We start from the raw sequence: 25655 nt of genomic DNA, 5'->3' as shown, positions 1-25655 counted from the left end.
CAGGGTCCCTCCCACCTGGTTTTCCCACTGATGTCCCCCAAAATCATCCCAACGAGCTCCAAGCAGGGGTTGCAAACATTTGCAGGATGTGGTTGCTTAGGGGTTGTGCAAACGAGCATCTCCCCAGGTGTCACCAAAGCCCCGAGGCTGCAGTGATGGGCTTCCCCAGAAAGCATGGGGCATGGCCATGAGCATCCCAGTGAGACTCAGCACCGTCGGGAAAGCAGCAAGTAAGTGCCAGCTCCATCCTTGCCCAGGGGTGCGGGTGCCTGCAAGGCTGGGACCCCCTCACTGCTTCCCTCTGCACCCTGGCCGGGATCAGAGGGTTGCCTGGCTGACCGTATTGATTGGGGTGGTTTTGGGAAATGATCTGTTAGCAGGAGCAAACCCCAAAGCTGCTATTTTAAAATGATATTTGCCCACACAAACCCTAGTTTGCAGCTGCAATAGAGGAGTCGCAGTGCCTGGGGAGTCACCACCAGCCGCGATGCTCATGGTGCCCTCAGCCACTTTGTTTGATGGGAAACATCCATTTTGGATTCCTGTTTTTGAGGTGGGGGGATTTTCTCAGATCGTGTTCAGGATTTACCTTTACTCGGCACTTTGCAATGGGGAAGCAATTTGTAGGCATCCCTGAGCTGCTCAGACGGGTTCTTGGCAGTGGGATTTTTTTCTCTAGGTATCTGCTTTTCCTTGTGGTGGGAGGATTCCCAGAGGCCAAATCTGAGCAGCTCCAAGGGCACACGCTCAGCACCAGGTGGATGAGGTGGTCTGATGTGAGCATCTGAACTCAAAGCTCAGATGCAGAATTGGACCCGCTTCAGCTTTGCTATCGTCTGCCGAACAAAGTCCCACAAATCGAAACATCCGCCTGCACTGGGTAAAATCCCCACAACATTTGTTTTTTGAAGAGATTTAAACTACACAGAGGTTGCTCTGTCCCAGCCCTGCCTGAGCAGAACCACTTCACACCCACATGCTCCTTCTCTGGGCTGTGCAAGAGGACGTAAGGCAAAGCTGGGTGCGGGATGCTCCAGGCGAGGGACCTGCGGGTGCTGGGTGGTGGGGATAGGATGCCCCAGGCAAGGGACCTGGGGGTGCTGGGCAGCTCCCACTTGGGAGACCAAACCACAGCAGAGCTGGGGCTGCTGTGTGCTGGGGAGAGCATGGATCCACCCCACAGGCAGTGAAATTCTCAGTTTACAGCTAAGGAAACCAAGAAGCAGTCGCTTCTTTTTGGCCTACAGGTGTTGGAAGCCAGCAGGTCTCTTCCCAGGGGGAAAAGCAGCTATGGCCCCCTGGGGGTGCAGGGACCAGCAGGAACCCCGAGGAGCCCTTGACTACAGTGGCTACCGCTGACCATGGGTGCAGCACAGCTGAGCCCAGCAGCAGCATCACCCCAGCCCTGGGGCCAGCCCGGTGCTGCCAGCCCGGCTCCAAGCAGTGCACGGTGCCCCTCACTGCAGGGGTGTCCTGATGGGATGGGGACCTGCCCCCCACCAAAGGAGAAGGAAACAGTGGGAAACAACCCCATGAGCAAAGTGAGAGATGAACACAGCATGTGGCAGAGCTCAGGAAGCCAAGCGGCACTTCCCCAGCACTCACCCAGCAAGGTGTCAGGCAGGAGTGCAAGCCCCCGAGGGCCAGTGTGGCCACCCATCCTGCGCATCCTGGTGTGCCAAAAAACCTTCCTGGGCAGCAGGAGTGACCCTGAGGTTTATCACACAGCACAGCCGAAAGAGCCACTTGTGCTGCATCAGGAGATCCAGCCTGCGAGGAGTTGTGCCAGCGGGATGGGGGGGTCATGGCCACCAGCAGATGCCAGCTGGTAAGTGCTGAGTGGTACCAGAACTGCCTCCATCCTCATCGCAGAGGAGGGGACGGGTGGCTAAGAGTGACGACAGGACCATGGATGCGCTCGCGGTGGGCTCCCTCCTTCCAGTGGCTGTGGGCATCTCCTTCCAGAAACGGTGAAGGAAATGAAAGACTGTTCAGAAAACATCTGGAGAAATCCCCCGTCACCCCTGTGCCCACGAAAGGCTGTTCCAAAGCCACCGTCTGTCACTAGCTGGAGGGTGCTAATAAAAGGGAAGCCACCGTTGTCTTGTTGGGAAAGGAGAGCCCAGCCCTGGTTTCGGTGGCCTGGTCTTTCCCATCTGAGCTCGGGAGCCAACGGAGCGTGCCAAGGGGCAACCTCATCCCCTGGGGACCTGGAGCTCCCTGCACCGATGAGCTGCAAGGGCCAGCCAGCCAGAGCCCCTAATTCGAAACACATGTTGTTTAAATCAAGAGATGACTGTAAAAATAAGGGTCGGATTTCTCTAGCTGCCAAGTCTCCCATGTTAACCCAAGCCTTGCTGTTTCCTGCCTTCTGGCATGTTTGACCTTTCGCATAGTAACCCTGACGCTTTCCACGGAGCCCCGGGATGGCAGGAAGAAGAATAAAGGGTAGTGAGTGAAGACTTGCGTAACCTTCATCCATCCCTAACAGTAAAATAAGGCTGCTTGGACTGAGTGTCACGGACCTTTTATGTCGGCTCTTTAAGGTTTCCCTGCTCTGGGCTAATGATGCCTGAGATCCTCCCTGGGCCAGAGGAACCCCAGAGTGGCTCCAACCCTCGCCCCGTCCTCTGGATCCCGTAGGGGACATTGCAGCCCGCGTACCAACATCTTCTCCCCTCCTGGGCTGCCAGCAGTTTACCCAGGGCTACCCTGGAAAGCTGTTGGAGAGAGGATGGGAATGGAGCCTGGGCAGCATGGCTGAGCTCCTGGCAGCTGGTCCTCGTTGGGGGTGGACGGCTGCAACTGATTTTCCATGTTTCTGACTCACGCTGCTTGGAAATTCGTCTCTGCTCAAGAAGCAGCACCGTCAAGAGCTTTTGTGAACTTGCTGACGGTGGCGGGGGGGTGTCCCTGGCCCTGGGGAAGGACGAGGCTGGTGCTCGGGCAGCCTGTGCCACCACACTGTCACCAGTCCCCTTGGGATGGTGGGGGACAGGGTACAACCCAGGTGGCCACCGAGCAGGTCTGGGCAAGCTGAAGGAGCCGGGCTGGTCCCTCGCTGCCGTGTGCTGAGGCCAGGAGCCACGCAGCCCCTCTCTGGAGCAGGGATCTGGTCCGGCAAAGCTCGTGCTGGGGAAGAGGGGCAGTAAGAGACCCCAGTGCGGGAGGGTTTAGCAGGCAGAACTGTTTCGCTAGCAGGGCTGAGCCCCACGGATGTGTGACAGATAAATCATTGCCAGGACCAGGTTTGAGCAGAGACCAAGGCAGATGGGGTGCCTGCTCCAGCCGGGAATGCTGCCAGCGCCTGTCTGGGTGAGACGTGCTGCTGTGCTTAGCCAGGGGCCGGTAGGAAATCCCTGTTGGATGTCTCCGACCTTCGCTGAATCAGAATAACTGTTCCTCTGGAAAATCTAAATTTATCCCTGAAGCAGTGACGGCGTAATTCACATATGCCCTATTCCCCTCTCGTTGGAGTCTCCTTTAAATTTGTCATTTTCAACAATAAAGCAACACTGTGAGCAACCTTCCTATAAATCAGCATCTTTCCCGTCCCTCCTGGTGACGTGAGCCCAGGGCTGAGCAGCTGCAGGAATTCAGGCAAGTTCAGACCGGGCTGAACTTTTGCACAGTGACCCGCAGGGTCAGCACGGGTAGGAGTGGAATGGGGAAAGGCAGAGAACAAAGACTCCCATCGCAGCCCGCCTGCTCACAGCCTGCTGTGCACAGGGCAGCAGGATGGGGACGGGGACGGGATGGGGACAGGGATGGGGATGGGCTGCCAGGTGCATGGGGGCTGTTTGGAGGAGCTACTTGCTGTGAGTGCAGGATATAATGCCTTTCCTGGTCGGCTGAGGTGGGAGAATTACATGGAAGAGGAGATGGGGAAGGCAACGGGGATGGGGCTGGTGATGAGGATGGCGATGAGGAATGCGCATGGTGACTGGGATAAGGATAGGAATGGGGATGGGAGTGACCCCTCTTCCCACAGAGAGACCTTCACAAAAAATAACTTCTTCTGGAGTCTGCTGTTCCCTCCCCAGGGGGTGACCCCAGCTGGGGGGACCCCGATGAAGCACGCAGAGAGCCAGGGCGCAGCCCTGAGGGCCACGGTACCCTGCTGCTCCCTGGGCTGCTCCAGAGTCTCAAAGGCCACCAGATCTGCTAGGCAGGGGCAGGGTCCTTGTGGGGTCCCCCCTGGGGGTATGCTCTGCTGTGCAGGACAGAAGGTCCCTCATCCCCCTGGGAGCAAACCTCGGCCCCTCCCCAGCCCCAAACCCAGCTGGGCGGTTGGGACCCCACAGGGATTTTGGCCACAGCTCTTCTCCATGCAGGACAGACCAGGGCTCCCTCCTGGCATGGAGAAATGCCCGGAGAGACCAGTCCCTGCTGGCCAGGCCAGCTGAAGCTTTATTTAAACCTGAGTGCATCCAGCACCTTCCCAGTGACCTGTGGTCACTCGCAGCCCAGGGTAGGTCAGGCCCTCAGGGAACTTCTTGCTCGTGGATGTGAAAAATTTCTATTTCTCAGGGCAAATTGGAGCTGTCCCAACAGGAAAATACAGCTAAAGCAAAATGCATAAATCATGTGGCTCCTCAACAAGCTTCAGCTTCTTACATCACCTCTCTCCTGCCTCAGCACAAACACTGCAAATGCAGAAAATAACCAGTGGGAACACGTCGGCTTCGACACCCGGCATAACCCCGTCATTTCCCAGGACAAGCTCCGGGGTTGGGTAACGGCAGGGCAGGGAGCAGAGCCGTACACAGGATTCATTTCGCCTGATGTCATTAACCCAGAGCAATAGTCAACACATGAAACTGTGCTTCCCAGTTTGCCCCAGTGACTGGGGGGGAGTTGGTGATTCCCAGTCCGGAGGGCTCACAGGAGCTGGGTGCTCCAGCTTCAGGCTCAGCAGGCACAGACGCTGCCAGCTCACTCTCTCCTGGCGTGCCAAAATCCAGCAGGACCAAGATGAAAAGAAGAATTTTCATGGGTTTTTTTGGGGGGACAACCCCATCTGGGAATTTTTGGTGGAGCTGTGGCTGTCTGCATTCAGGGTGGTGGGTATGGGCAGAACTGCTCCTCGCCGGGGGGGGGGGGGCACAGATGTACAACATCTGGCATGATCTGGGTGTGCAAGGGGCACAGGCCAGCCAGGTGCACCCCAAGGTGCCACGCAGGGGCCCCAGGCCCTGCAGAGAAGCCTGATGCTCTTTCTTTGCCAGGGGTGACCCCTCCCCATGACGCCCCCCCACCATGTCCCCAGCTCCTCTTCAGCAACTGCAGCAGGGCGAGCACAGAGGGGCCCCCAAACCTCAAATGTTTGGACAAAGCAACAAACATGCTTCACATTTTTTGTTGTTTCTTTTTCTCCTGCAGTGTTTCCTAGCTCGTTTGGGTTTTTTTCTCCTTCTTTTCCTTTTTCCTCCTTTGAAAAATTCCTTCTGACCATGAAATAAGTGAGAAAGCCCCCACTGGCGGAGGGGGCTGGGAGCTCTCTGGACTCTGCTGAAATTTCCCAAATTCCTCCTTCCCCAGCTCCTACCTCTGTGATTTCTCCTTGTGCTGTGCTGCTATTGCTTGCCCTGAGGCTATTGCTCACCCTTTCCCTTTACGCTTGGAGCCAAGCCCAGGGCCAGAATGAGAACAAGAAACAGGGATGACCAAAGGAAAAAAAGTGAAATCCTGAATATTAATCGGGCACGGGAAAAGAAGTTTGGCCGATGGAAGCAGCGGGCGCACACACATCATCGCTTTGATTTGACAAGGCTGAGTGGCGTGAGAGAGGCTGGGCTTCAAAATCAGCTCTGCAAAATGGAGTGGCAGATCTCAAATGCAGGCTCTTGGCAAAAAATCCTCAGGGAAAAGCTGTGCAGGGTGGGAAAGCCGCCCCCAATGGCCACTGCCCTTGGGAAGCTCCCGTGCCACCATGCTGCTTGCACCCCTGGGTGACACGGGGGCTCCCAAGTGGGTAAAACCTGCTGCCAGGTGGTTTGGGACAAGAGGAAAATTAGCTTCTCCCACCCCCCCAGGGACCGACGGGCCATGCCCAAGCTGCAGGCTGGGAGCAGCAGTGGTGGGATGGAGACAGAACTGCTGGGGGCTTCTGTGGGGCCGAGGGGAGGCGAGCAGGGACCCCCCTGGTCCCACGGGGGCTCCGCCAGCCAGGCACCCAGGCAGGGCCCAGCAGGCGGTGGCAAGGGGGTATTCAGCCCCTAAAGGTGGTGCGGGTGGGAAGGCAGCTCCCTGCTCTAGGATGCGCGTTGCAGAGGAGGGACTGAGCGCTGGGGTGGCAGGAGGAGATGCTCGATGGAGCGGGAGCAGAAGGCCTCCATCTGCTCCGATCCGAAAAGAGCTGAGGGTGGCTCCACCACAGTGTGTGAATTCCATCGTGGGGAGAAAACAGAGTGAAAATCCCTTTAAACTGGCAGAAAAAGGCAGGACAAGAGGGAAGAACTGGTAACCAGAGTCTCAAGGATAATTGCAAATAAGATGCACATTTTCCACAGGGTGATGACTGGAGCCATAGAGGGGGGTGGAATTCATCCTTGGCACTCTCGGAGCCCATGAGCGTTTAGAGGAGCAAACACCTTGCTCCCCCCAGGTGTGCTGAGGAGCTGACCCCAAGCGTGCACCTTCCCCAGGGCTGGCAGCACCCTGCGAGGCATCAGCGGGGAGCCCTACACCTGCACCGTGCACCCGTACCGGGGCCAGGGCCACCCTGCACCCACAGTGGGCACCCAGCCCAGGACCACAGCACCCATTCGGGCATGGCCTGGGAGCCCTGTCCCTGCAGCGTACGCCCACTCCAAGGCCAGCAGCTCCCAGCGGGGCATGTCCAGGGGACGGGCACAGGTGCAGGCACATGGTGGGGCAGCACCCATGGCTGGGGGGCTCTGCGGAGGGGAGACCAAGTGGCAGCGACATGGATCCCCAGTGCAGGATGAGGGGCAGGACAGTTGGCAGGATGGGATGGGAGTGGGGATGGGGGTAGTATTGGGATGGGAATGGAGACAGAGATTGGGATGGGGATGGGGGTGGGATTGGGATGGGGGTGGGGGTGGGATCGGGAATCGGGAATCGGGACAGGGATTGGGATGGGAATCGAGACAGAGATTGGGATGGGGATGGGGATGGGGGTGGGATTGGGATGGGGACAGAGATTGGGATGGGGATGGGAGTCGGGACAGAGATTGGGATGGGGATGGGGGTGGGATTGGGATGGGGATGGGGACAGAGATTGGGATCAGAATGGGGATGGGGATTGGGATGGGGACAGAGATTGGGATTGGGGATGGGGGTGGGATTGGGATGGAAACGGGGACAGAGATTGGGTTGGGGATGGGGATTGGGATGGGGGTAGGCTTGGGAGGGGTATGGGGGCAGGCATGGGAATGGGGACAGGGAGGGGGATGGGACTGGGGACAGGGATGAGACAGGATCCGAGGGCAGGCGCGGGCAGGGCTCAGCGGCAGGGACCGAGGCTCCCCCGGGCGCGGCGGCCGGAGCCCGGGGCCGGCGGGGGCGGGCGAACAAAGCGGCGGGGCCGGGCGGCGGGGCGGGGCCTGGGCGGGTCCCTCCCCCCGCGGTGCGATATAAGCGGGGGCGCGGCGGCGGGGCGCGCACTGGGAGCGGCCGGGCAGCCATGCAGCTCGCCGGGGCAGCGCTGGTGCTGTGCGCCGCCGCCGCGGGGGTGGCCGCGGCTCCGGGACCGGCGGCGGGGCAGGGACCGGCACCGGGGCGGGCGGGGGCCGAGCGGCGGGCGGCGGCGGGCAGCAAGGAGCGGCGGGCGCAGTTCGCCTCCTGGGACGAGGTGAACGTGATCGCGCACGGGCTCCTGCAGCTGGGCCACGGGCTCAAGGAGCACGTGGACCGCACCAAGGGGCAGATGCGGGAGCTGGGCAGCCGCCTGAGCGCCCACAACAGCTCCATGGGGCGGCTGCTGCGGCAGGCGCGGGAGGCGCAGGAGCGGGGCGAGCGGCTGCGGGCCAGCGTGCGGGAGCTGGAGGGCCGCGGCCGGCAGCTCCTCAACCTCTCCGAGGCCCTGCGGCAGCGCCTGGAGGAGGTGGCGGCCGACAAAGCCGCCATCCAGGGCCGGCTGGAGCAGCTGGAGGGGCGCGTCCGGCAGGCGCTGCAGGCGCGGCCGCCCGGCAACCAGAGCGCCAAGGACCTGGGAGCGCTGCAGGTGAGGGGGAGCGGGGGTCCCGCATCCCCGCGGGGAGAGCGACGGGAGCGGCTGGGAGGGGGAGAGAGCTTGCGGCACCCGGAGGGGTGGGTGGGGGTCGGCTTCAGGAAAGCGCTGCAGGGACCCGGTGGTCCAGGGGGCGCCGGGCGCACTCGCTGCCCCGGTCCCGCATCCCCGCAGCGGCCGCGGGGAGAGCGACGGAGGTCCCGACCGTCCCGGGGCGACGGGAGGGGGCGAGAGCTTGCGGCACCCGGAGGGGTGCGTGGGGGTCGGCCTCAGGAAGGCGGTGGAGGGACCCGGTGGTTCGGGGGGCGCCCTCGCTGCCCCAGCCCCGCCGAGGGTCCCGCAGCGGCTGCGGGGAGAACGAGGCGGGTCCCGACCGTCCTGGGGCGACGGGAGCGGCTGGGGGGCGGTGGACACCTGGAGGGATAGGGGGACACTCGGAGCAGTGGGTGGGGGTCGGCCTTGGGAAGGCGCTGGAGGGACCCGGTGGTTCGGGGGGCTTTGGGAGCACTCACTGCCCCAGCCCCGCCGAGGGTCCCGGTCCCCCCGGCTCTGCCCACTGCAGCGAGGTTCACCGGGCTCCCCCCCCCTCCCCGCCCGCAGTCCCTGATGGATGCACAGAACCTGAGGATCGAGGAGCTCCTGCAGAAGATCAAGCAGCAGCAGTACAAGCTGGACAAGCAGAATCTGCAGATCAAAAGCCTGCAGAGCAAGGTGAGCTCTCCTCCTGCCCTGTGGCTGGGAGGCACAGCCCGGTCCCCCGTGCTGTGGGGACCCCAGTGTGAACCTTCCCGCAGCCCAGCACTCTGGTGACAGAAGTGGCTTTGCTGCTGCTGCTTGGCCTTGGGGACCCTATGGAGCCCATGGCCCCGGTCCCTGTGCTGCAGCATTGGTGTGAGGGTAGCAAATGGCAAAGCTTCCCAAAGATTTGCACAGAGGAGTAAGAACTGGTGTGTGGGAGCAGAGCCTCCCTGGCTCTTTCCTTTGAGTTTATCTGCAGACTAAACTCGTTAGCATGGGTGTGAAAAGCCGCAATCACTTCTGGCTTTGCCAGCCTCACATATTTCCTGCTCCTCGAGGTTTCGGGGGAAGTTCAGCCCCAGCTCTGGTCATGGGGGAGCGAGCAGCAGCTTGGCTGACCAGCTCCCCTCGTAACAGCACTGAAAATGAGCCAAGATAAAACTGTTCTTTCAGGTCAATCTACTGATCCCCTTGCACCTGAAGGACAACAAAACACAGTCTCCAAAGTGGAAGATAAACCTGAAGAGTCACAGCCTCACCAACCAGAGTCGGAATGCTAGCGGGGAACCTGTGTCGATGCAGAGTGAGTATCAAGCCGTGCTGCCCCATGCCTCTGTGCCAGAGCAAACCTGTAGCAGCTGCAAGTGCTTGAAAACAAAAGATACAGTTGTCCTGAGTCAGGATGTGAGATTTGCTTGCAGAACTGGAGCTTAGGAGTTTGGCCAGACTGAGGGTATCTGGAGCACGGGTGGGATACTCAGCAGGAATTCAAGGATTTAAGAAGAATTTTTCTGCCTGACATTAAGAATGCAGTCAGGAGCGGACAAACACTGCTGACAGGTATTAGTCAAAGAGGATTGGCAAGTGGGGGGGTGAATCCAGGCAGGAAAGGAGGATCTGTGCTCCTCGGAGTTACTCTGTTCACCTGCTCTCGCTTCACCAGTCAGGGTCTGCTGTCTGCTGGTGGAGGGGAGGGTTAGGGAGCCCTGGATCATGAGAGGAGAGCTGGATCCTTGTGCATCCATCTCCCTTGGCTCATATTTAAGGCTCTTACATGAAAGACAAGTGCCTCAGCTCATGCTATCCTTAGCAGAAGGTGCTGAGCTGCACGAATGCCTGGGCAGCAGAGGCACCGGGCACTCACAGCCCTGGGAAATGTGCACTGGAGTGGGTGAGTGGACCCTGCATCTGGAGCTCCTGGCTCTGCCTGGAGCATCCTCTCTGCTGGCAAGGGGGCTGGAGGAGCTCCTGCAGAGCGAAGGGCAGCAGAGCAGGGGTCCCCAGCTGTGCTGCATCATGCAGCCTCCCTCCTCAACAGGAACTGGTGTCCCAGCAGGATTTGCTGGCTGGGAGCAGCTGCTCTCATGTCAACTGAATTGTGGTGCTGGCTCTGTCTGTGCAGCTGTCTGAGGATGTCTGCTGTGAGCCAAACAGAAACCAGGCAGGGTGAGGATGCATGGGGGAATCCTGCCCAGGGCTTAATGCAGGGATAGCTGTAGGAAAACACATGGTAATTTGTATGTGGAGCCTGGAAGCTGTCACTGGTGTGCCTGAAAGCTGGGTGGGCAGAACAAAGAGCTGCAGAAATTGGTGTGGACAAGGAGAGAGATGGGATGCAGGGCTCTAAACTACCCTTCTTGTGCACTGGTCAGCCCACAGTGGGGCTACGTGAAGTCTCCCTTGGTCAGAGCAGCACTAGCCAGCCAGAAAACTCTTGGAATCTTTCCCCCACGTTTTTTCCCAGCTCTTTGTGACTTGCCCTCAGCAGTGTGTTATAGAATCTTAGAATCATTTGGGTCGGAAGGGACCTTCAAAGGTCCTCTAGTCCAAGGCCCCTGCTTAGCTCTCGGGCTGTGCTGAAACTGGAGTGCAGGGTTCAGGTCTCTGCTACTTACTGGTGGCAGAGGTAGGGTGTGCTGTTGGCTCTCTGCTGGCTGATGAGTGCTGGGTGCAGCAACCCTTGTGAAGCACGGTGGGAGGCAACAAGGGCCCACAGCCCCTGGCATGCTGTGATGTAGGGTGTGTGAGAGCTCAGCACCTTCTTGTGCCATGCTGTCCCTGATGGAGAGACCCTGAGCATCCCTGGCATCCTGACTCCCTCCCACCTGGCTGAGCCATGAGCCCCCCCTTCTCTTGCCTGATCCCTGATGTTGATATCACTGACAGAAAACAAATTGGCTTCCTCTCATTAGCAAGTCGAGTGAGTTTTCTGGCAAATCTTAACAGCATGTTGTAGCTGGTGGGCCAGCCCTGTGCCCTCTGCCTGGGGAGGCTTGTGGCTGCTTCCGAGCGCGGGGAAGGCTTGTGCCGGCGGCTCCCTGTGTATTGTCGGGCAGAGCCAGAGTGCTGGCACAGCCCCAGGGAAGAGCTATGAACTCCACCAGCAGCCCTTTCAGAAAGACCCTTTTATTTGCATCCAGTGAACACAAGTGGGGTTTTTTTTTTAAGGCTGGAGATGGCACGAGGCCAAGCATGTGAAAGTTGAAGGCTTGAAGCAGCCTGGAGAGTGAAAGGTTTAATCGCTTGCAGAAAGAGGATCACGTCTTTAGGCAGAGCCTGTGCTTTCTGGCAGCTGGCCGAGTAGGGGAAAGGTAGAGCCCTGCTTGCTCTCTCCCTGTAGCGCTGGGACTCCAAAATAATTGGGTTGGGGAGGGTGAGGGGGAGGCGATGCAAACAGCTCCAGGCATGCCCTGCTCTCTGCAGGGAAGGGTGTTTATCCCAGGTTGGTGACCTACCCTCATGCCTGGAGATCCTGTTGGGTAAATACGATGCCATGCCCGGGGCAGCTCCAGCCAGCCTTGTTGATTCTTCTGTCTTGTTTGGCTAAATAAAGGGGGAGGGAAAGAAAAACATCCAGAACAGCCAGGAGGTCTTGTTGTTCTGGTGCCATACGGATGTGCAACATTAACTGGAACTAACAAGCCTGTTCCTCAAAGACAAAGATTGAGCTGAGGCTGTTCAAGCAGCTGCATCTCATCCAGCTGCTTGAAAGTCCCTGTTGCACCAGGGAAAACAGAAGAGATCTGGGTGCAATGAGTGTGGCCAGGGCCCAGAAAAAAACAAAACAAAAAACAAAAACAAAAGCAAAAAAGACAGGGATGGGGTTGACTTGTGCACACTGGGGCCACTGGGCATCTCCCTATGCTGATGCTGGGAGATAGTGGGAGAGGAGGTGGGGGGCTCTGCCGGGTCAGGCAAGCCCAGCAGCCTGTGGCACCTCCGGGGGGCTGGTGCTGGGGCTTTTCCTTCCCCTGAGCCCCATTTGGCTTCCCTGGCTGTGTTCACCTAGGAAGTGGGGATATCAGGGATACACTTGACCTCCCCGCCACGCTGGGCGGCTTTGTGTGCTTCTGATGGTGGGGCTGTCCCACTGCAGGCAGTGGGGGAGAGGCTGCCTGTGCTGAGGAGGGGGAGCAGGTGAAAGGTGGTGGCAGGTGTCACTTTGCCATCCTCTCGGTCTCCCTATGCTGACCTTTCCTCCAGTTGTGGCTCTGCTCTGCCCTAACACAGCATCGGGGCTATCCAGGCACCCAGCAAGGATGGGGACAATGCCCCGTGGGGGCTGCTCTTGCCCTCAGCAGCTCAAAAGCCCCATTTTCCCCCTCCTGTCCCAACATGAAGTCCCGTGGCTGTGGGGGAGGCCCCTCTCCCCGCTGCCACCCCGGATCATGGTGCCAGCCCTGACCCTGGGGATGGCTATGGCAGGGGTGACCCCATGGGGGGCTGCATGGGCAGCCAGCACCCCAGCACAGCCTGGGGCTTGTCTTCAGGTTTCTTTTCCTGTCTGTCTTGGGGTCATGCTGGCAGCAGCTGTGAGCCACCAAAATCCATCCCACCCTCGTGTGGGGAGAACAGACCCTCTTTGTCTGGGGGTGACGGGGGCACCTGTCCTGGCTGACAAAGAGCCCCTTGACTGTGCCGACAGCCTGGGGGCTGCAGTCCCTGCACATCCCCCTGCAGCCTTTTGACTTGGGTTTTGTAACAGGTTCCCCCCTGCCACCCCCCCCCCCACCCCACCCAGTCTCTTCTTGGCTGCTGCGGGTGGTGGTTCCTGGATGGACTTTTATCAGCGCTGTTGAAATGGTGCTTTGCTGGCAGCTCCGGGCAAAGTCCTTGCAGGGGCAGAAGGAGAGGTGGGAGCCTGGCCAGCATGGGGATGGAGGGGGACAAGCTGGGGGGGCGGCCTCACCCCTGGCAATCCACTTGTGCAATGAGCTGAGTCTCCCTGGGGTCCACCCACCCCTTCCCTGCCCCGGTTGGTGCACCTTGGGCAAAAGGGTCACCCCAGGCTGGCCCAGTGCCTGCTGGTGGCAGGTTGCCCAGCAGGCTGGTGTCTGGCTGGGGCCACCACAGTTGCCAGGAGCAGGAGTAGTGTGCTGGATGCTCAGGCATCTTTCTGACATTGGGACCTGGGGGGGTTCTTTCTGCCCGTGAGAGGCCCTTTGAGGCTGCTTCAGCCTCGGGGTGGGGTGGGGATGCTTCGCCCTGCCTTGCCTCTGGCGTTATCCCACACCAAACGGGCTGCTCCTGCCTGCTGTGGACATGGAGTGAGCTAGGAACTCCCTGGGTCTCCTCAATGAGGAGCCATGCTCTCCAGCCTAGGTCATCCCAGCCTGGCCCAGCGCCTGGCTTCTGCCTTGGATGGAAGCCCAAGGAGCTGTGTTTGGATAAATGGGAAGATACGGGGTCACAGTGTTTAAAGATGCTGAAGTTGGAGGCTGTCATCTCTAGCGTGTGGCCAGAGCCACGGCCACTGCTGTGCACAGCTGGCTGGGCTTGTGGCCAGGGCTGCAAGTGCTGTGGTAGGAGCAACCTGCCGAGAAAGTGGGACTCGGGGCCATCCTCAATCCAGCGCTGTTTCCTTCCCCTGCAGAGCTCCCAGAGGATTGCCACCAGCTCTTCCTGGCCGGGCAGCAAAGCAGTGGCGTTTTCCAGGTGCAGCCTGTGGGGTCTCGGCCCTTCAAAGTCTACTGTGACATGACGGCAGGTAAAGCAGTGGAGATGTCCTGCAGCACTTTGCGTGGTGGTCTTGCAGATGGTAATTCCCCCATAACTGTGTTTTTCCCTGCCCGCAGAAGGTGGCTGGACAGTGATCCAGAGGCGCATGGATGGCTCTGTGGACTTTGACCAGCTTTGGGATGCTTACAGGGATGGCTTTGGAGACCTTAGAGGTAGGTGGATGACAGTGTCTATCTTATCATGGGGTAAGTGATACCTTTGCATAAGTTATTCCACCTTGCTGGCTCCTGGAGGCCTCTGCTGAGGGGAGGGGGGGGCATTCCTTGCAGAGGAAGAGTCCTTGTTCTTCCTGACTTGTCCCGCAGGTGCCAGTGATCCAAATGCAGTGGTGTCCTGGGTTGTCCCTGTTTGTCTCTGGAGCCTGTTCACATGTTTGTTTTGCACAGCGTGTTTGTGTCCCTGCAGCCAAAGCAATGTGTCCTGTTTCAGGTGACTTCTGGCTGGGCCTGGACAAGATACATCACCTCGTCCAAGAGGGAAGATACAACCTCCTGATTGAGCTGGAAGACTGGGAGGGAAATTCCCAGGTGGTTCAGTTTGTCTTCAGCCTTGGCGGTGAGAGCACAGCCTACACGCTCAACCTGCTGGGACCCCTGTCCGGAGAGCTGGAAAATGCCATCGGGGATTTCAGGCAGCTGCCCTTCTCCACTCGGGATCGTGACCACGATCTCAAAGCTGACACAAACTGTGCCAAACACCTCTCAGGTTGGTATGAGCTCTTCCTTCCCAGTGGCGTGCACTCTCCATTCAGGCTTCTGCTCTCCGGTGATGGGCGTGAGCGGGATGCTGACCCTGTGGGATTAGACCCCTGTGGTCTTTAGCCTGGCTTGTCCTCTGCTTTCCTGGGAAAGGTGAGTCCTTGGGAGGAGTGGTGTGGGGGATGGGAAGCTGAAAGCAGGAGGGGCTCATGATTCAGGTCTTTGCCCCAAACATCTGTCTTTCTAACAGCTTTGCTGGCTGCCACCTTGCTTGGAAACCTTTCCAGCAAAGCAGAGGCTGGTCCCCAGGCCTGGGATGGGGCTGCTGAAGGGTTTAGGGGGTTTTGAACACAAGAAAGCAGCAGGGATTTGCAGATGCATCTTGAAGTCAGATGGGATCTGTGCCAAGGTTTCCCAGTGCGTGGGACCCCTCGGGTGTGTATGAGGTGGTCTTGTAAGGTGCCAAAGCCCTGGAAGACTGGGGGAAATGAGGGGCAGCAGCTGCCTTGAACCTGGGTTTGTTTTCTGTTGGGAAGTGCTGTGGGCTAACCCTGCCTCTCATTGCCTTGCTAGGTGGCTGGTGGTTCAGCACCTGTGGCCATGCCAACCTCAATGGGAAGTACTTTCGCTCTATCCCCCGGCAGAGGCACGAGCGCAAGCAGGGCATCTTCTGGAAGACATGGAAAGGCAGGTATTACCCGCTGAAGTCAACCACCATGAAAATTCAACCCGCAGCACTGGAAGCAGAGCCCTAAAGCTTCCACTTGAGACTTGACCTTCTCTGTGGAGTGCAGACCTGAGCTCCCTCAATTTGTGTTTACAGAAAAAACAAACCCACCCTCCCTGGGAAGTCCCTGGAGGAGAGTTTCCCTTGGTTAGCAGCCCTTTAGTGGCATGACACAGCTCTTCCCTATAAGTAAAAACAGCTCCTTATTGCTGAAACCCTTGGATGGGGAGCTCCTGAACCAGAAGAGGAGCCACCACCAGGGAGATCTAGCTCCCGAGCATGCACAAGGGTCTTCCAACCTGCCACGTGCTGCTGTGGCAAGTTCAAGTTGTCTGGTGCTTTCTGTCCTGTCTGAACACTTCTGTGCTGGTTTTGATGGGCTGGGGGGGGAAGGGGAGCCTTGCTGTATCCTGTCTTTCACTGTTCCCAAATGATGTCCTGTGTACCCTTCCCCTGCTGGGGCTGTGGAGCAGCGAGCCTCGGGCAGCTCCATCTGTGCAGCCCCTGCTCTGGTGACTTCAACCCACTGAGAACGGAGGTTTTGGTGGGAAAGCTGAAGGACACCCTGTGCAGGCGGGGACCTCGGACTTACTTGGCTTCCCTGGCCCCCACGGCTTCGAAGCCCTTCCTGGCTGTACTGGAATTTGCCAGGAGCTGGGGAAACCACTGCCAGCTCCAGGAGATGATGGGTGGGTGGGATCCTGCAGGGTGGCACAAGGGCCAGATCCTGGAGGGCTGCTGGGTCTCAAGCTCCACCTGGAGCCTACCAGGGTGGTTGGGATGAGCACTAGGACAGCACAGGTACAGAGCAGTGACTGTCCCTGGGCAGGACCAGCCCTGCTATAAATCCCCCTCCGGCCTGGGGGCTGCCGCCTTCCAGCAGACTCCACATACTTGGCAGTGGGAATGGTACCATCCTGCACATTTGCCCCAAAACTTGCTCTGAAGGGCCAGGGGACAACAGGGTTTCTCTGCCAGAGCCACACCGCCTTGTCAGGTACATACCCCGATGTACAGCATTGCCTCTGCCTTTGGGGTGGGTGGCTGGGGAAAGGTGGGCAAAGCAGGTCCCCAAAAACTGTTACGGGCCAAGCTGCCGTCTTGGGGCTTCCCAAGCATCCTGCCCTATTGAAGTCATATTGACTACTGTGCTAAATATTGTAAATAGTCATTTGTAGGATGTTGGATCTTGTCAGTGAATTTTCTGGTTTAATTTGTTCCCATATTTAAATGCAGTGTTAATAACAATGTGGTGTAATTTATAAATGTTGATGCTGGAAAAAAAAAGCAACTGTAGTTTGTGTATTTTAAACTTTTTTTTGTACTAAAATATCTTTTCTGAAGAAGTCTTTTAATAAAAACAAGCCTGTAACTGTCCTGCCTGGATTATTTGCCTGATGGTTTACCAGTAAATGTGTGGGAAATGTGTGAGGACTATGGATTCAGAAGCTTCACTTGTTGGGAGTTGGACCTGAGCACGCTGCTTCCTTCTGTCCTCAGTTTTCAACTGCAGTCTTACAGAGCTCTCTGGGATAAATCCCTGCTATAGCCCCCAGCAGTAGTTTTTAGTCTGAAATTTATGTACCTCCAAATTTGTTTTCCCTCTGGCAATAAGGCCCTGGGGCAGCAAGTTTCCAAGTGCTGATGAGCTGGCTTTTCTTGCTCCCTGACAGCAAACCTTTACACCAGGGAGGTGTTCCTTGTAGCTGGCTGGAAAACCTGGTGCCGATGCCTTGAACAAAGGCTGAGGTCTGAATTATTGGGGTGGATTAAAGTCAGACCCACTCAGGGCAAGCCCTTTTACCTGCTCATACCATACATGCACAGCTATCTCCCAAAAGCATTTATTGTGACTTCTGGGGATTAATTGAATTAAACTGGGGATGGAGCAGGAGCCTTGAAGATGAGGAGGGGTAAACTCCAGCTGTGCTCATGATTAGAGACATGTGGCCTGGTACCGGAGGTGAGAAAAAGAGGAAGTGCTAAGAGCTTCTTCAGCTGGTCAAGGAAAGGGGACAAAATTGCTCATTGCAGAAAGATGAGACTGCCCTAGTCCCCTAGAGTAGCTGTATAAATACCTGATGCACCTGACTAGCCCTGGCTCCTGCATCTTCCCTGTGGAAAAGCCTGGGGTCAGCCCATTATACCCGTCTCTGAGCTATCTGTCCGCTCACCCTTGTGTTCAGAAATACATTTTTAATGTTCCATTTGATTAATTCAAAGCTTGATTAGTCCCTGGGTGTGCCAGCAGTTGCTGGAGTGCCATGTTTTGGTCGATGCTGAGGTGATCCAAGTGGATGTTGTGCCTCGGAAAGCAGCCGGTGAAGGAACTGTGGCCCCAGCACCTCCAGGGTGCCCGGTGGGCGCCCAGCACCGGCCGGGGGTGTGCTGGAGCCCTGGACCCGGACCCTACCCCGGACATGGACCTGGAGCCAGCCCCGGACCCTGGCCGGGACCCCTGCCCCGGACCTCTGCCCTGGATCTGGACCCTGCCCGGGACCCCGGACCCGGACACTGCCCCGGACCTCTGCCCTGGACCCGGACCCCGCCCGGGACCCCTGCCCTGGACCCAGACCCTGCCCCGGACCCCTGCCCTGGACCCTGCCCCTGCCCCGGACCCTGCCCGGGACCCCTGCCCCGGATCCGGACCCTGCCCCGGCCCCGCGGCTGCAGCCGCCGCTTCCCCCGGTAGCTCGGTCCTGCCGTGCAGGTCCCCGCGTCCCAGCAGCGCCAACGCCACCCCGTGTCCCCCAACCACAGGTCCCACTCCGGGGCCCCTGCGAGGTCCCCTCTGCAGTCGCCGGTCCTGGGTCCCTGTTTCCACCTGGAATTCCCTCGGGATCCTCCAGCTCCCTCACCCGCAGCAGCACTGGGAACACCTGGGCGCGGTGGCGTAGGGCGCAGCGCCCCCCAGCGACAGCAACAGAAACGGCATCGCGGGGGGGCGCGGAGCCACGCTCCCACCAACGGACCCGGGGGGGTATGGGGGCTGCCCGCGGCGACATGGGTGCAGCCCGGGGGGATGCTGGGGGAAGCCCCGGGGGGATGTTGGGGACATGGGGACAGTCCCGGGGCGGGTACTGACAGCCCCGGGGTGGTGATGGGGACACGGGGACAGCCCTGGGGGGTGATGAGGACAGTGGGGGGGGGGCACACGGGCAGCGCTGGGAGAACGCAGCCGGTGGTACAGCTCCCCCACCCGCAGCAGCCCCCGGCCCGGGACCCCCCTTACCTGCTCACGCTGCCACCGAGCGGCCCCTTTAAGAGGTCCCGCCCTCCCCGCGCTACAAAGTAGCCACGGGCGTGACGTCATGGGAAACGGCTGTTAAAGGAGGGGGCAAGGGGTGTGCGAGGGGTAGGGGTCCATCCTCGTCGTCCCCGTTCCCCCCCGAGCCCTTGGGGTGGGCGCCCCACGGGGCAGCGGGAGCCCCCCCATAGGCGCTGCAATCTGGCGGGGGGGGGCGCTGAGACCCCCTGGGGGGACGGGTCCACCCGGGGCAGGGGGCGCACCCACCCTGCGTCTCCCCTCGCCTGACCCCCGAGGGACAGACCCTTCCCCATCAGGGTCCCCGGGGCTGTGGCAGCCTCGAGGTGGGGGACACCGGGGTGGCACCGCGGGGCTGGGGGGCAGAGCTGGCCCCAGGAGGGTCCCGAGGGCTGAGACCACCGAGCCACTGTGGGCAGCACCCAGGGCCACCGCTGGGCACGGTCCTGGGGGCTCCCGGGGGACCCACTGCGGTTTGGGTCCTGCAGGTCCCTCGGCCGCGCTCAGGGCGATGGGGGGTCCTGAGCTCACGCCAGCAGGGTCTGGCTGCCCCGTGTTTAACGGCAGCGCCCAGCCCTGTGTCGCGGGATGGCACATCCTTCGGGAACCTTCTATCGCCCACGCTTGGGACCAGCACACGGTGGCACCGTGAACCCCACAGCTGGGTCCCGGCTCTGGCTTGGCCCCGCAGGGACACGCAGCGACTCTGCCCCATGGATCGCAGCACCAACACGAGGAGCTTGCACCAGAAACCATCTCCTGCTTAAGTTAAAAAGGTATTTTTAAAAAAACAACAACAAAAAAAGGTTTCAATATAAGAGCATCTGCATTAAACGCCCCCCAGGAGGACAAGCAGCCAAGGGGCACAGCAATGGGCTGCACCATGCACCGGCGCTGCCCTGGCAGCTGCCCACACCGGGGCATCGCCCTGCGGCGCAGGATGCGGCCCTTGGAGCCAGCCTTGGCTCCAGCCTGCCCAGCGAGTGGATTACTGTGGCTTTGGGAGCTGTAGCCGGGTGTGCCAGTTCCCAGCCCAGCCCTGTGACCACCACCAGGGCCTTGGAAACTTGGTCCCTACAATTTCTGGGGGGGGGGAAAAAAAAAACCAAAAAAAACCACCCCCAAACACATTTTCAGCTTTGCTTTTAGGGAACATGTAAGAGTGCAAGGCTGCTGGTGGTGCACACACATGCACACACTCGCATGCACACTACCCATCCCCAGGCCAAGGCCCCACAGTGCCCTGGGTTACCCCCTGGGCTCCCCCTGTGCCTGGGGGTCTCTCCCAGCCATGCTCCCACCAACCTGACCCCCCCTTTCCTCTGCAGGGCTGAGCCAGGTCCTGCCAGCACAGGGACGAGAAGCAGCTGCCCCCGACTCCTTGCTGAGGGATCCAGGCACTGCCACAGCAGAGCATCACAGGGATGGGGTGGTGGGCGCCGGGTGGGAACGCATCTGCGTGGCTGTGCAAGAGGAGATGCTGCTCCTCGGTGCTGGACCATCTGCTACCTTCGTGCTGCAAACACTAGGGCTGTGCCAGGGCCTCAGGGCTCCCATGGGCTGTGGGAATTGGGCAGTCTCTTCTCTAGAAATGAGGTCTTTATTTCCTTGCTCAGAAAAATAGATTCATTTCATAATTAAAAAAAAAAAAAGTTTAAAAAGAAGGAATGATGACAGTAGAGGCTGGAATGTCGCTGGGTCTGTACATGAGATGCTGTGAGACGGGGCTGGGCAATGTCCCGCTCAGTAGCTCTCCTCCTCACAGTAGTAGTGATACCCTGGGGGGTCCCCACTCTGGTCACACGTGGCATTGGCCACCTCGCCCTGGCTGCCCTGCGGGCAGTACTTGGGGTCATAGATCTGGCGACCGAGGCCGAAGACCTGACCGCTCTGGTTGGCACCCTGGTTGGAGCCCATCTGCAGTGACATGGAGGAGTTGTCGCACTTCTCTGTCCCCATCTTGGCATCGTAGATGTGTCTCCTGGTGCCCGGAGCTGTCATGCCCACCTGGAAGGACAGGATGGAGCAGAGCTCGGCCATGGTACCCTGTACCATCCCTCCCCACCACAGCCACAGAGGCTCACCTGGCTGGCACACTTGTTGGTGCCCATCTGGAGGCTGATGGTGGAGTGGTCCATGGGTGGCAGGATCTGGTTTTTGGGGTCATAGAGGTGCCTCCTGGTGCCATAGGCAGTCATGCCGGACTGGCTGGCACACTTGTTCGTGCCCATCTGACAAAGGGTTCTGGTGAGGACCATGTGCTTCCCTACACGTGCCCCTTCCCCTCCCTCCCCATCTCACCAGAGGCACAGCCAGTGCTCCCCTACCCAGCCCGGGTGCAGCCTCTCCAGACTCCTGGCCATTGAGTGCCAGACATGGAACTGAGATGGTCCCAGATCCTGAGGACATCTGAGGCACCTTGAGCCTCGGGGCCTCCCAGCCCTGCTTGGGGCTGTGACGGGAGCTGGGGTTTTGATAAAAGTGGGGCTGCCCTCACCCAGCACCCTGGCCCCTGGGGGCACACGCAGGGCAGCCCACCTGCAGCCCAATCACGCACTGCCCAGCCTTCATCTTGGCCTCGTCAAAGTTCCTCTGCTGCTTCTCTGAGTACTTCACACCGATGTCCACGCCGCTTTGCATCCCCTTTGTCTTGGCCTGCCGGGGAGGAACAGTGAGGAAAGATGGGGGTCCCAGACCTCCCACCCTCTCCCTGGGCAGGCGGGGGGGGGGGGGGGGGGGCTGTGGGGTCCCACAGGCACCACCCCAAGCTGGGGAGCCCTCCCAAGCTGCTCACCCCTGCACGCTCACCATGCCCGCCAGTGCCAGCAGCGACACCTGCACCTGTGTCAGGTTCCCGCTCTCAAAGAGGTCGTTGGCTTCAAAGAGGTCCACGGGGTTCATGCCATAGCTGGCCATGGCCTTGATGAAGTTGGAGAGGTTCTCAAGCTGGGGGCAGGGGGAGAGGGTTAAGACCCCGGTGGGTGATGGCGGAGGAGCTGAGGTGGAGCCGGGGCTCCGCAGCAGCTGGCTCGCAGGCAGGGCTGCCCCCACCTACCTGGTGCCAGTTCTGAGCTGAGCGGTTGATCTTCCTCACCGAGTTGGGCTGCAGCTTGTTCATGAGCCTGGGGGGAGGCAGGGGGGAGCGGGGGCTATGGCAGGGCAGAGACCCCTGGTGCGGTGGGGCACGGGCCCCTTTCAGGAAGGTTCAGCCCAGGTCTCCCCTGCAAGCGTGAGGTGATCCCCCCCACCCCCAGGTCCCGGCTGATCCCCAGGGCTCCCCCCAGGCACAGGCACTTTGGGGGTGACTCCAGCCAAGCAGCACCACAGAGAAAACCTCTGACTGCCATTAGCTGGGGGGGTCCCACCAGCACGGGCATGGCCGGCCCCAGCCCACTCTTCCCACCCCAAGGGCTGGCGGGGGTCCCCGGGAAGGCAGGTGCCCTCCTTCCCCATCTGAACAGGGACAAGGGGCTGTACTTGGCATTGCCTGGGACTCACTCGCAGAGGATCACTCCATCTTTCAGCCCCTTCTGGAAATCGGGCCCGATCTGCTGCCCCGTGACGCTCTCGATCCATGTCCGCAGCTCAGCCTCCTTCTGCGGGTCGTACTTCTGGGCGAGCTGGGGGAGACGGCACGGGGGCAGCTCAGGCACGGCCCCAGCAGACACCCCAAAACCCTTAAGAGGGACAGCTCCCCCACCACCACACACAGACCCACAGTGAGGTCTGGGGACAGCAGCCCTGTCACAAGCACCGTCCCTGGGAAGCCTTGGGGACGCTGGCAGTGCCAGGCTGGTCCCCAGGCTCTGCAGGGTGGTGGAGTGAACCCCCAGCCCCAGAGAACGGGGTGGTGAGGTGGGTGCAACAGGCCAGGCAGGCACGGCGGGCGGCGTGGATGGCCCCCTATTCGTTCAACCACAATTTTCTGGTGCACGGGGACCCCTCCGGGGGCGGCAGGTGACAAGAGCCATGGCTAGGAGTAAAGCCACAGTGTGACTCCATCACGGGGGAGGACATATACCCCCACCTCCAGGCTCCCACATCCCCATCCATCAGCTGGTTTTAGCCTGTCTATACATACAATCTGGGGAGCAAGAGCAACTGGGATGCCCCTGCCCATGCCCCTGCCTGTGCCCCTGCCCGTGCCCCTGCCTGTGCCCCTGCCCGTGCCGCTGCCTGCACCCCTTGCACGGGAATGGGGCCAGGAGCATGAGCACGATGCTGCCATCAGACACAGGTGCTGGTGTGGCCGGATCCAGCGCGAGCCCACAGAACCCAGTGCCCCTCACACGTGGCAGCTTCTGAACCTTCGCAGGAGGATGAGGAGGAACTGTCCACGGGGGCTGGGGGGAAATGCACCCTGCAAGGGCCTGTTCATCCCAGTCCCCTGGAGCCCATGGGAGCCCAGCACTGAGCCCTGGGGGTCCCAGCCAGTGATGCTCTCCCCTCGGTGGGGCCAAACACACGCTGCAGATTCCTTGGCCGCAGATTCCTTGGTCACCACGGCTATGCCAGGAATGTGGACGCCTCCTCCCAAATGGAGACCAGCTGCCCACGCCAGCAGCATCACCGCCAGCAGCATCACTGGCAGCGTCGTCTCATCCCTGACCTATGAGGGAAGGAAAAGGCACCCCAGCCTGGGGCAGGAAAGAAGGGGCTGTGCAGGAAGCCCCCGCAAGCCCCAAGTGCTGTCCTGCCCCAGACTGGCCCCTCCTGCGCTCAGCTGGCACCCGGAGATGGCCACAAGGCAGCCACCGACCACTAGCCCATCCTGTCCCTTCCTGGTCCTGGTGCATGCTGGGGCTGTGAGTCCCCAGGGTCCTGGACGTGGGGAGACCCCGGGATGGGCATGGGCTTGCCCCGCTGCGTGGTGGGGAAATGCCAGCCATGCCTGTGGGCTGTGCAGAGCTGTGGTCCTGCAGCCCCGGCCCCAGAGGGCAAGCTTGGCTGGTGTGGGACGCAGGGATGGTCCAGCTGAGCAGGGTCACGCTCACCACACCATGTGAGTCCCAGCCGGGGCTTCCCACTGTCCTGCCAGCTGATTTTCTGGAGCGTGGGCTGTCAGCACCAGTTCCTTTTTCCACCCCACGGCAAGCACCGGGGTTTCTCAGGGGCAGAGGGGACCAGCCCAAGAGCAAAACCCACCACAGCCCAGTCTGCAAGGACTTGCATGGACTGGGAGAGTGCCACTGGTTTAACTGGTTCCCAGTCGGTGATGTCAGCCTCCAGCAGACACAACAGGGCAGTTAAACTGGCTTAAGTCTTGCTGAATCAAGCTGAAGCACCCAAGAGCACCCAGCAGCGAGGCTCCAGCACGTGTCCACCTGCTCGGCGCTGGTGCAGCCCAGCCCAGGTGCAAGCAGGGGCCCGTCTTTGCCCGGTGATGAAATGCAAATCCCCAGCGAGGCTGAGCAAGGGGAGCTCAGCCCCAGCCACGGCTGCAACATCCCCGCAGCCACGCGTGGCCGAGTCCTGGCAGCGGTGCGGGCAGTGGCTCATCACCCCTTCTCCTCCCTGCCCCAGTCCCGTCCCCATCCCAGCAGCTCCCATGTCACCGGGCAGGGCACAGCCACGCAGGGCCACCGGCCAGCTGCCCCAGGGCCAGCAGTGACCACAGCTCAAGCTCTGCTCGCCCAGGGCCGGGCACAGCCCAGCGCTGTGGCTGCTGCCCGGGGTGGCAGCGGTCCCTGGAGCCCAGCCCCAACCACAGCCCCGGGCTGCACAGCCAAGGGAAGGGGTTGCTGCGCCCGCTCTGCTGCCCCCAGCCCGGCGGGACCCCTGTGCCCATAGTGCCACAGCCCCCCGCCACAGCAGCACAGCCCCCTGCAAGGGGCACAGCAAAGGCAGCGATGGTGGCACCTCGAGCACCCAGCGCTGCCCGCCAGCACCCAGCCCCCTCCGGCACTGTGGGGGAGGGGAGGGCTGAGCTGCCCGGGCAGGGGGTGCCGGCAGCCAGGGCAGCTGCCTGCTGGCCGGGGGGCCAACACGGTTCCCCTTTCCCCTTCCGGCCCCGCGGCGGCTCGGTGGCAGCTCGGCGGGCGAGTGGCTCGGGTGTGCGAGGCCTGGGTGGCCAAGGGTGCCCCGCGGGTGCCCGGCCGGGGGTATCCGAGGGGCAGCTGTGGGCTGGGGGCTGCTCCGGCCCGAGTCCCACCGGGGCCACCAGCCCCCTCCCCAGCGAGGCCGGGCCGGAGCAACCTGCCCGAAGACGCGGAGCTGCGGGAAGCGGAAAGCAGAGAAGCTCCGGGGAGCCGCAGCGAAAGGTGTCCGGAGCCGCGGGGGGTCGGGGCCATCGCCCCCAGCCCCGGGTGCAGCCGGACGGGAACGGTGCCCCGGGGTTTGCTGGGGGCGGGGGCGACAGCAGTCACTGAACCGGGGTGGGCCAGGCAGCCGGCGCCCGGGACCCCTCCCAGCCCGGCATCCCCGGCTCCCCATCCTCCCGGGATGCCCTGTTCCGCATCCTCCCGGCTCCCTCTCTTCCCACAGCCCCCCGGTTCTCTGCCCTCCCGGCACCCCGGGCTCTCTGCTCGCTGGTGGCACCGGGACCCCCCGATCTGTATCACTGGGACTTCTCTACTGTCCGCCCGGTGGCACCGGGACTCCTCCGGCTCCACATGCCCGGAGTGCACCGGGACTCCCCGACTCTCCAGGACCCCAGGATGCAACCGAGACTCCCCAGAGGCACCGGGATGCCGGGTCTCCAAGGCCACCGGGAGCACCGGGAGCCGCAGCGCCCGGTGGCCCCGTTCCCCCCCGATCCCCGACTCTCCCTCGCCCGGTGGCACCGGACCCCCGCTGCGGCTCACCCTGTTCTTGACCTCGGCGGAGAGACCGTAGGACGGTCCCTTGTTGAACTGGGAGCTGCTCATGGCGGGGAGCGGGGAACGGAACCGGTACCGGAGCGGGGCGCGGGGCGCGGGGCGCGGCGGGGCGGGCGGGGCGGGCGGGGCGGGACCGGGCCCCGGCCCCCCCGCGCTGATTGGACGGGACGAAATGCCCAAATAAGGGCAGGAGCGG

At 60.8% G+C, this 25655-nt stretch overlaps 2 protein-coding genes across 3 annotated transcripts; one reads left to right on the top strand and one right to left on the bottom strand.

The window, feature by feature from the left end:
* The first annotated feature begins 7645 nt into the window (after positions 1 to 7645).
* ANGPTL4 (angiopoietin like 4) lies at positions 7646 to 16753 on the top strand. The gene is made up of 7 exons (XM_055709556.1): positions 7646 to 8188; positions 8795 to 8905; positions 9386 to 9515; positions 13806 to 13919; positions 14008 to 14103; positions 14381 to 14656; positions 15223 to 16753. Exons 1-7 carry the CDS (start codon positions 7649 to 7651, stop codon positions 15402 to 15404), a joined length of 1449 nt encoding a protein of 482 aa, XP_055565531.1. The 5' UTR covers positions 7646 to 7648; the 3' UTR covers positions 15405 to 16753.
* Positions 16754 to 20222: 3469 nt separating this feature from the next.
* On the bottom strand, positions 20223 to 25647 carry CNN2 (calponin 2). 2 transcript variants are annotated; one of them, XM_005433941.3, is made up of 7 exons: positions 25445 to 25603; positions 22140 to 22261; positions 21697 to 21763; positions 21450 to 21587; positions 21180 to 21296; positions 20726 to 20872; positions 20223 to 20648 (listed from the first exon to the last, which is right to left on the bottom strand). In XM_005433941.3, the coding sequence occupies exons 1-7, from the start codon at positions 25505 to 25507 to the stop codon at positions 20385 to 20387; spliced, it is 918 nt and encodes a 305-aa protein (XP_005433998.3). In that variant the 5' UTR covers positions 25508 to 25603; the 3' UTR covers positions 20223 to 20384. The 2 variants fall into 2 exon arrangements, with proteins under 2 accessions (XP_005433998.3, XP_055565739.1); XM_055709764.1 differs by lacking the exons at positions 20223 to 20648; positions 20726 to 20872; positions 21180 to 21296; ... (1 more) ...; positions 21697 to 21763; positions 22140 to 22261 and adding an exon at positions 22268 to 24980 and having other exon boundaries at positions 25445 to 25647.
* Between the last annotated feature and the right edge of the window lie 8 nt (positions 25648 to 25655).

The sequence above is a fragment of the Falco cherrug genome, chromosome 4 (assembly GCF_023634085.1).
Source record: "Falco cherrug isolate bFalChe1 chromosome 4, bFalChe1.pri, whole genome shotgun sequence".
Taxonomy (NCBI): domain Eukaryota; kingdom Metazoa; phylum Chordata; class Aves; order Falconiformes; family Falconidae; genus Falco; species Falco cherrug.
Note: the sequence above shows the minus strand (reverse complement) of the source record. Positions and strands in the feature narration are given on the sequence as shown.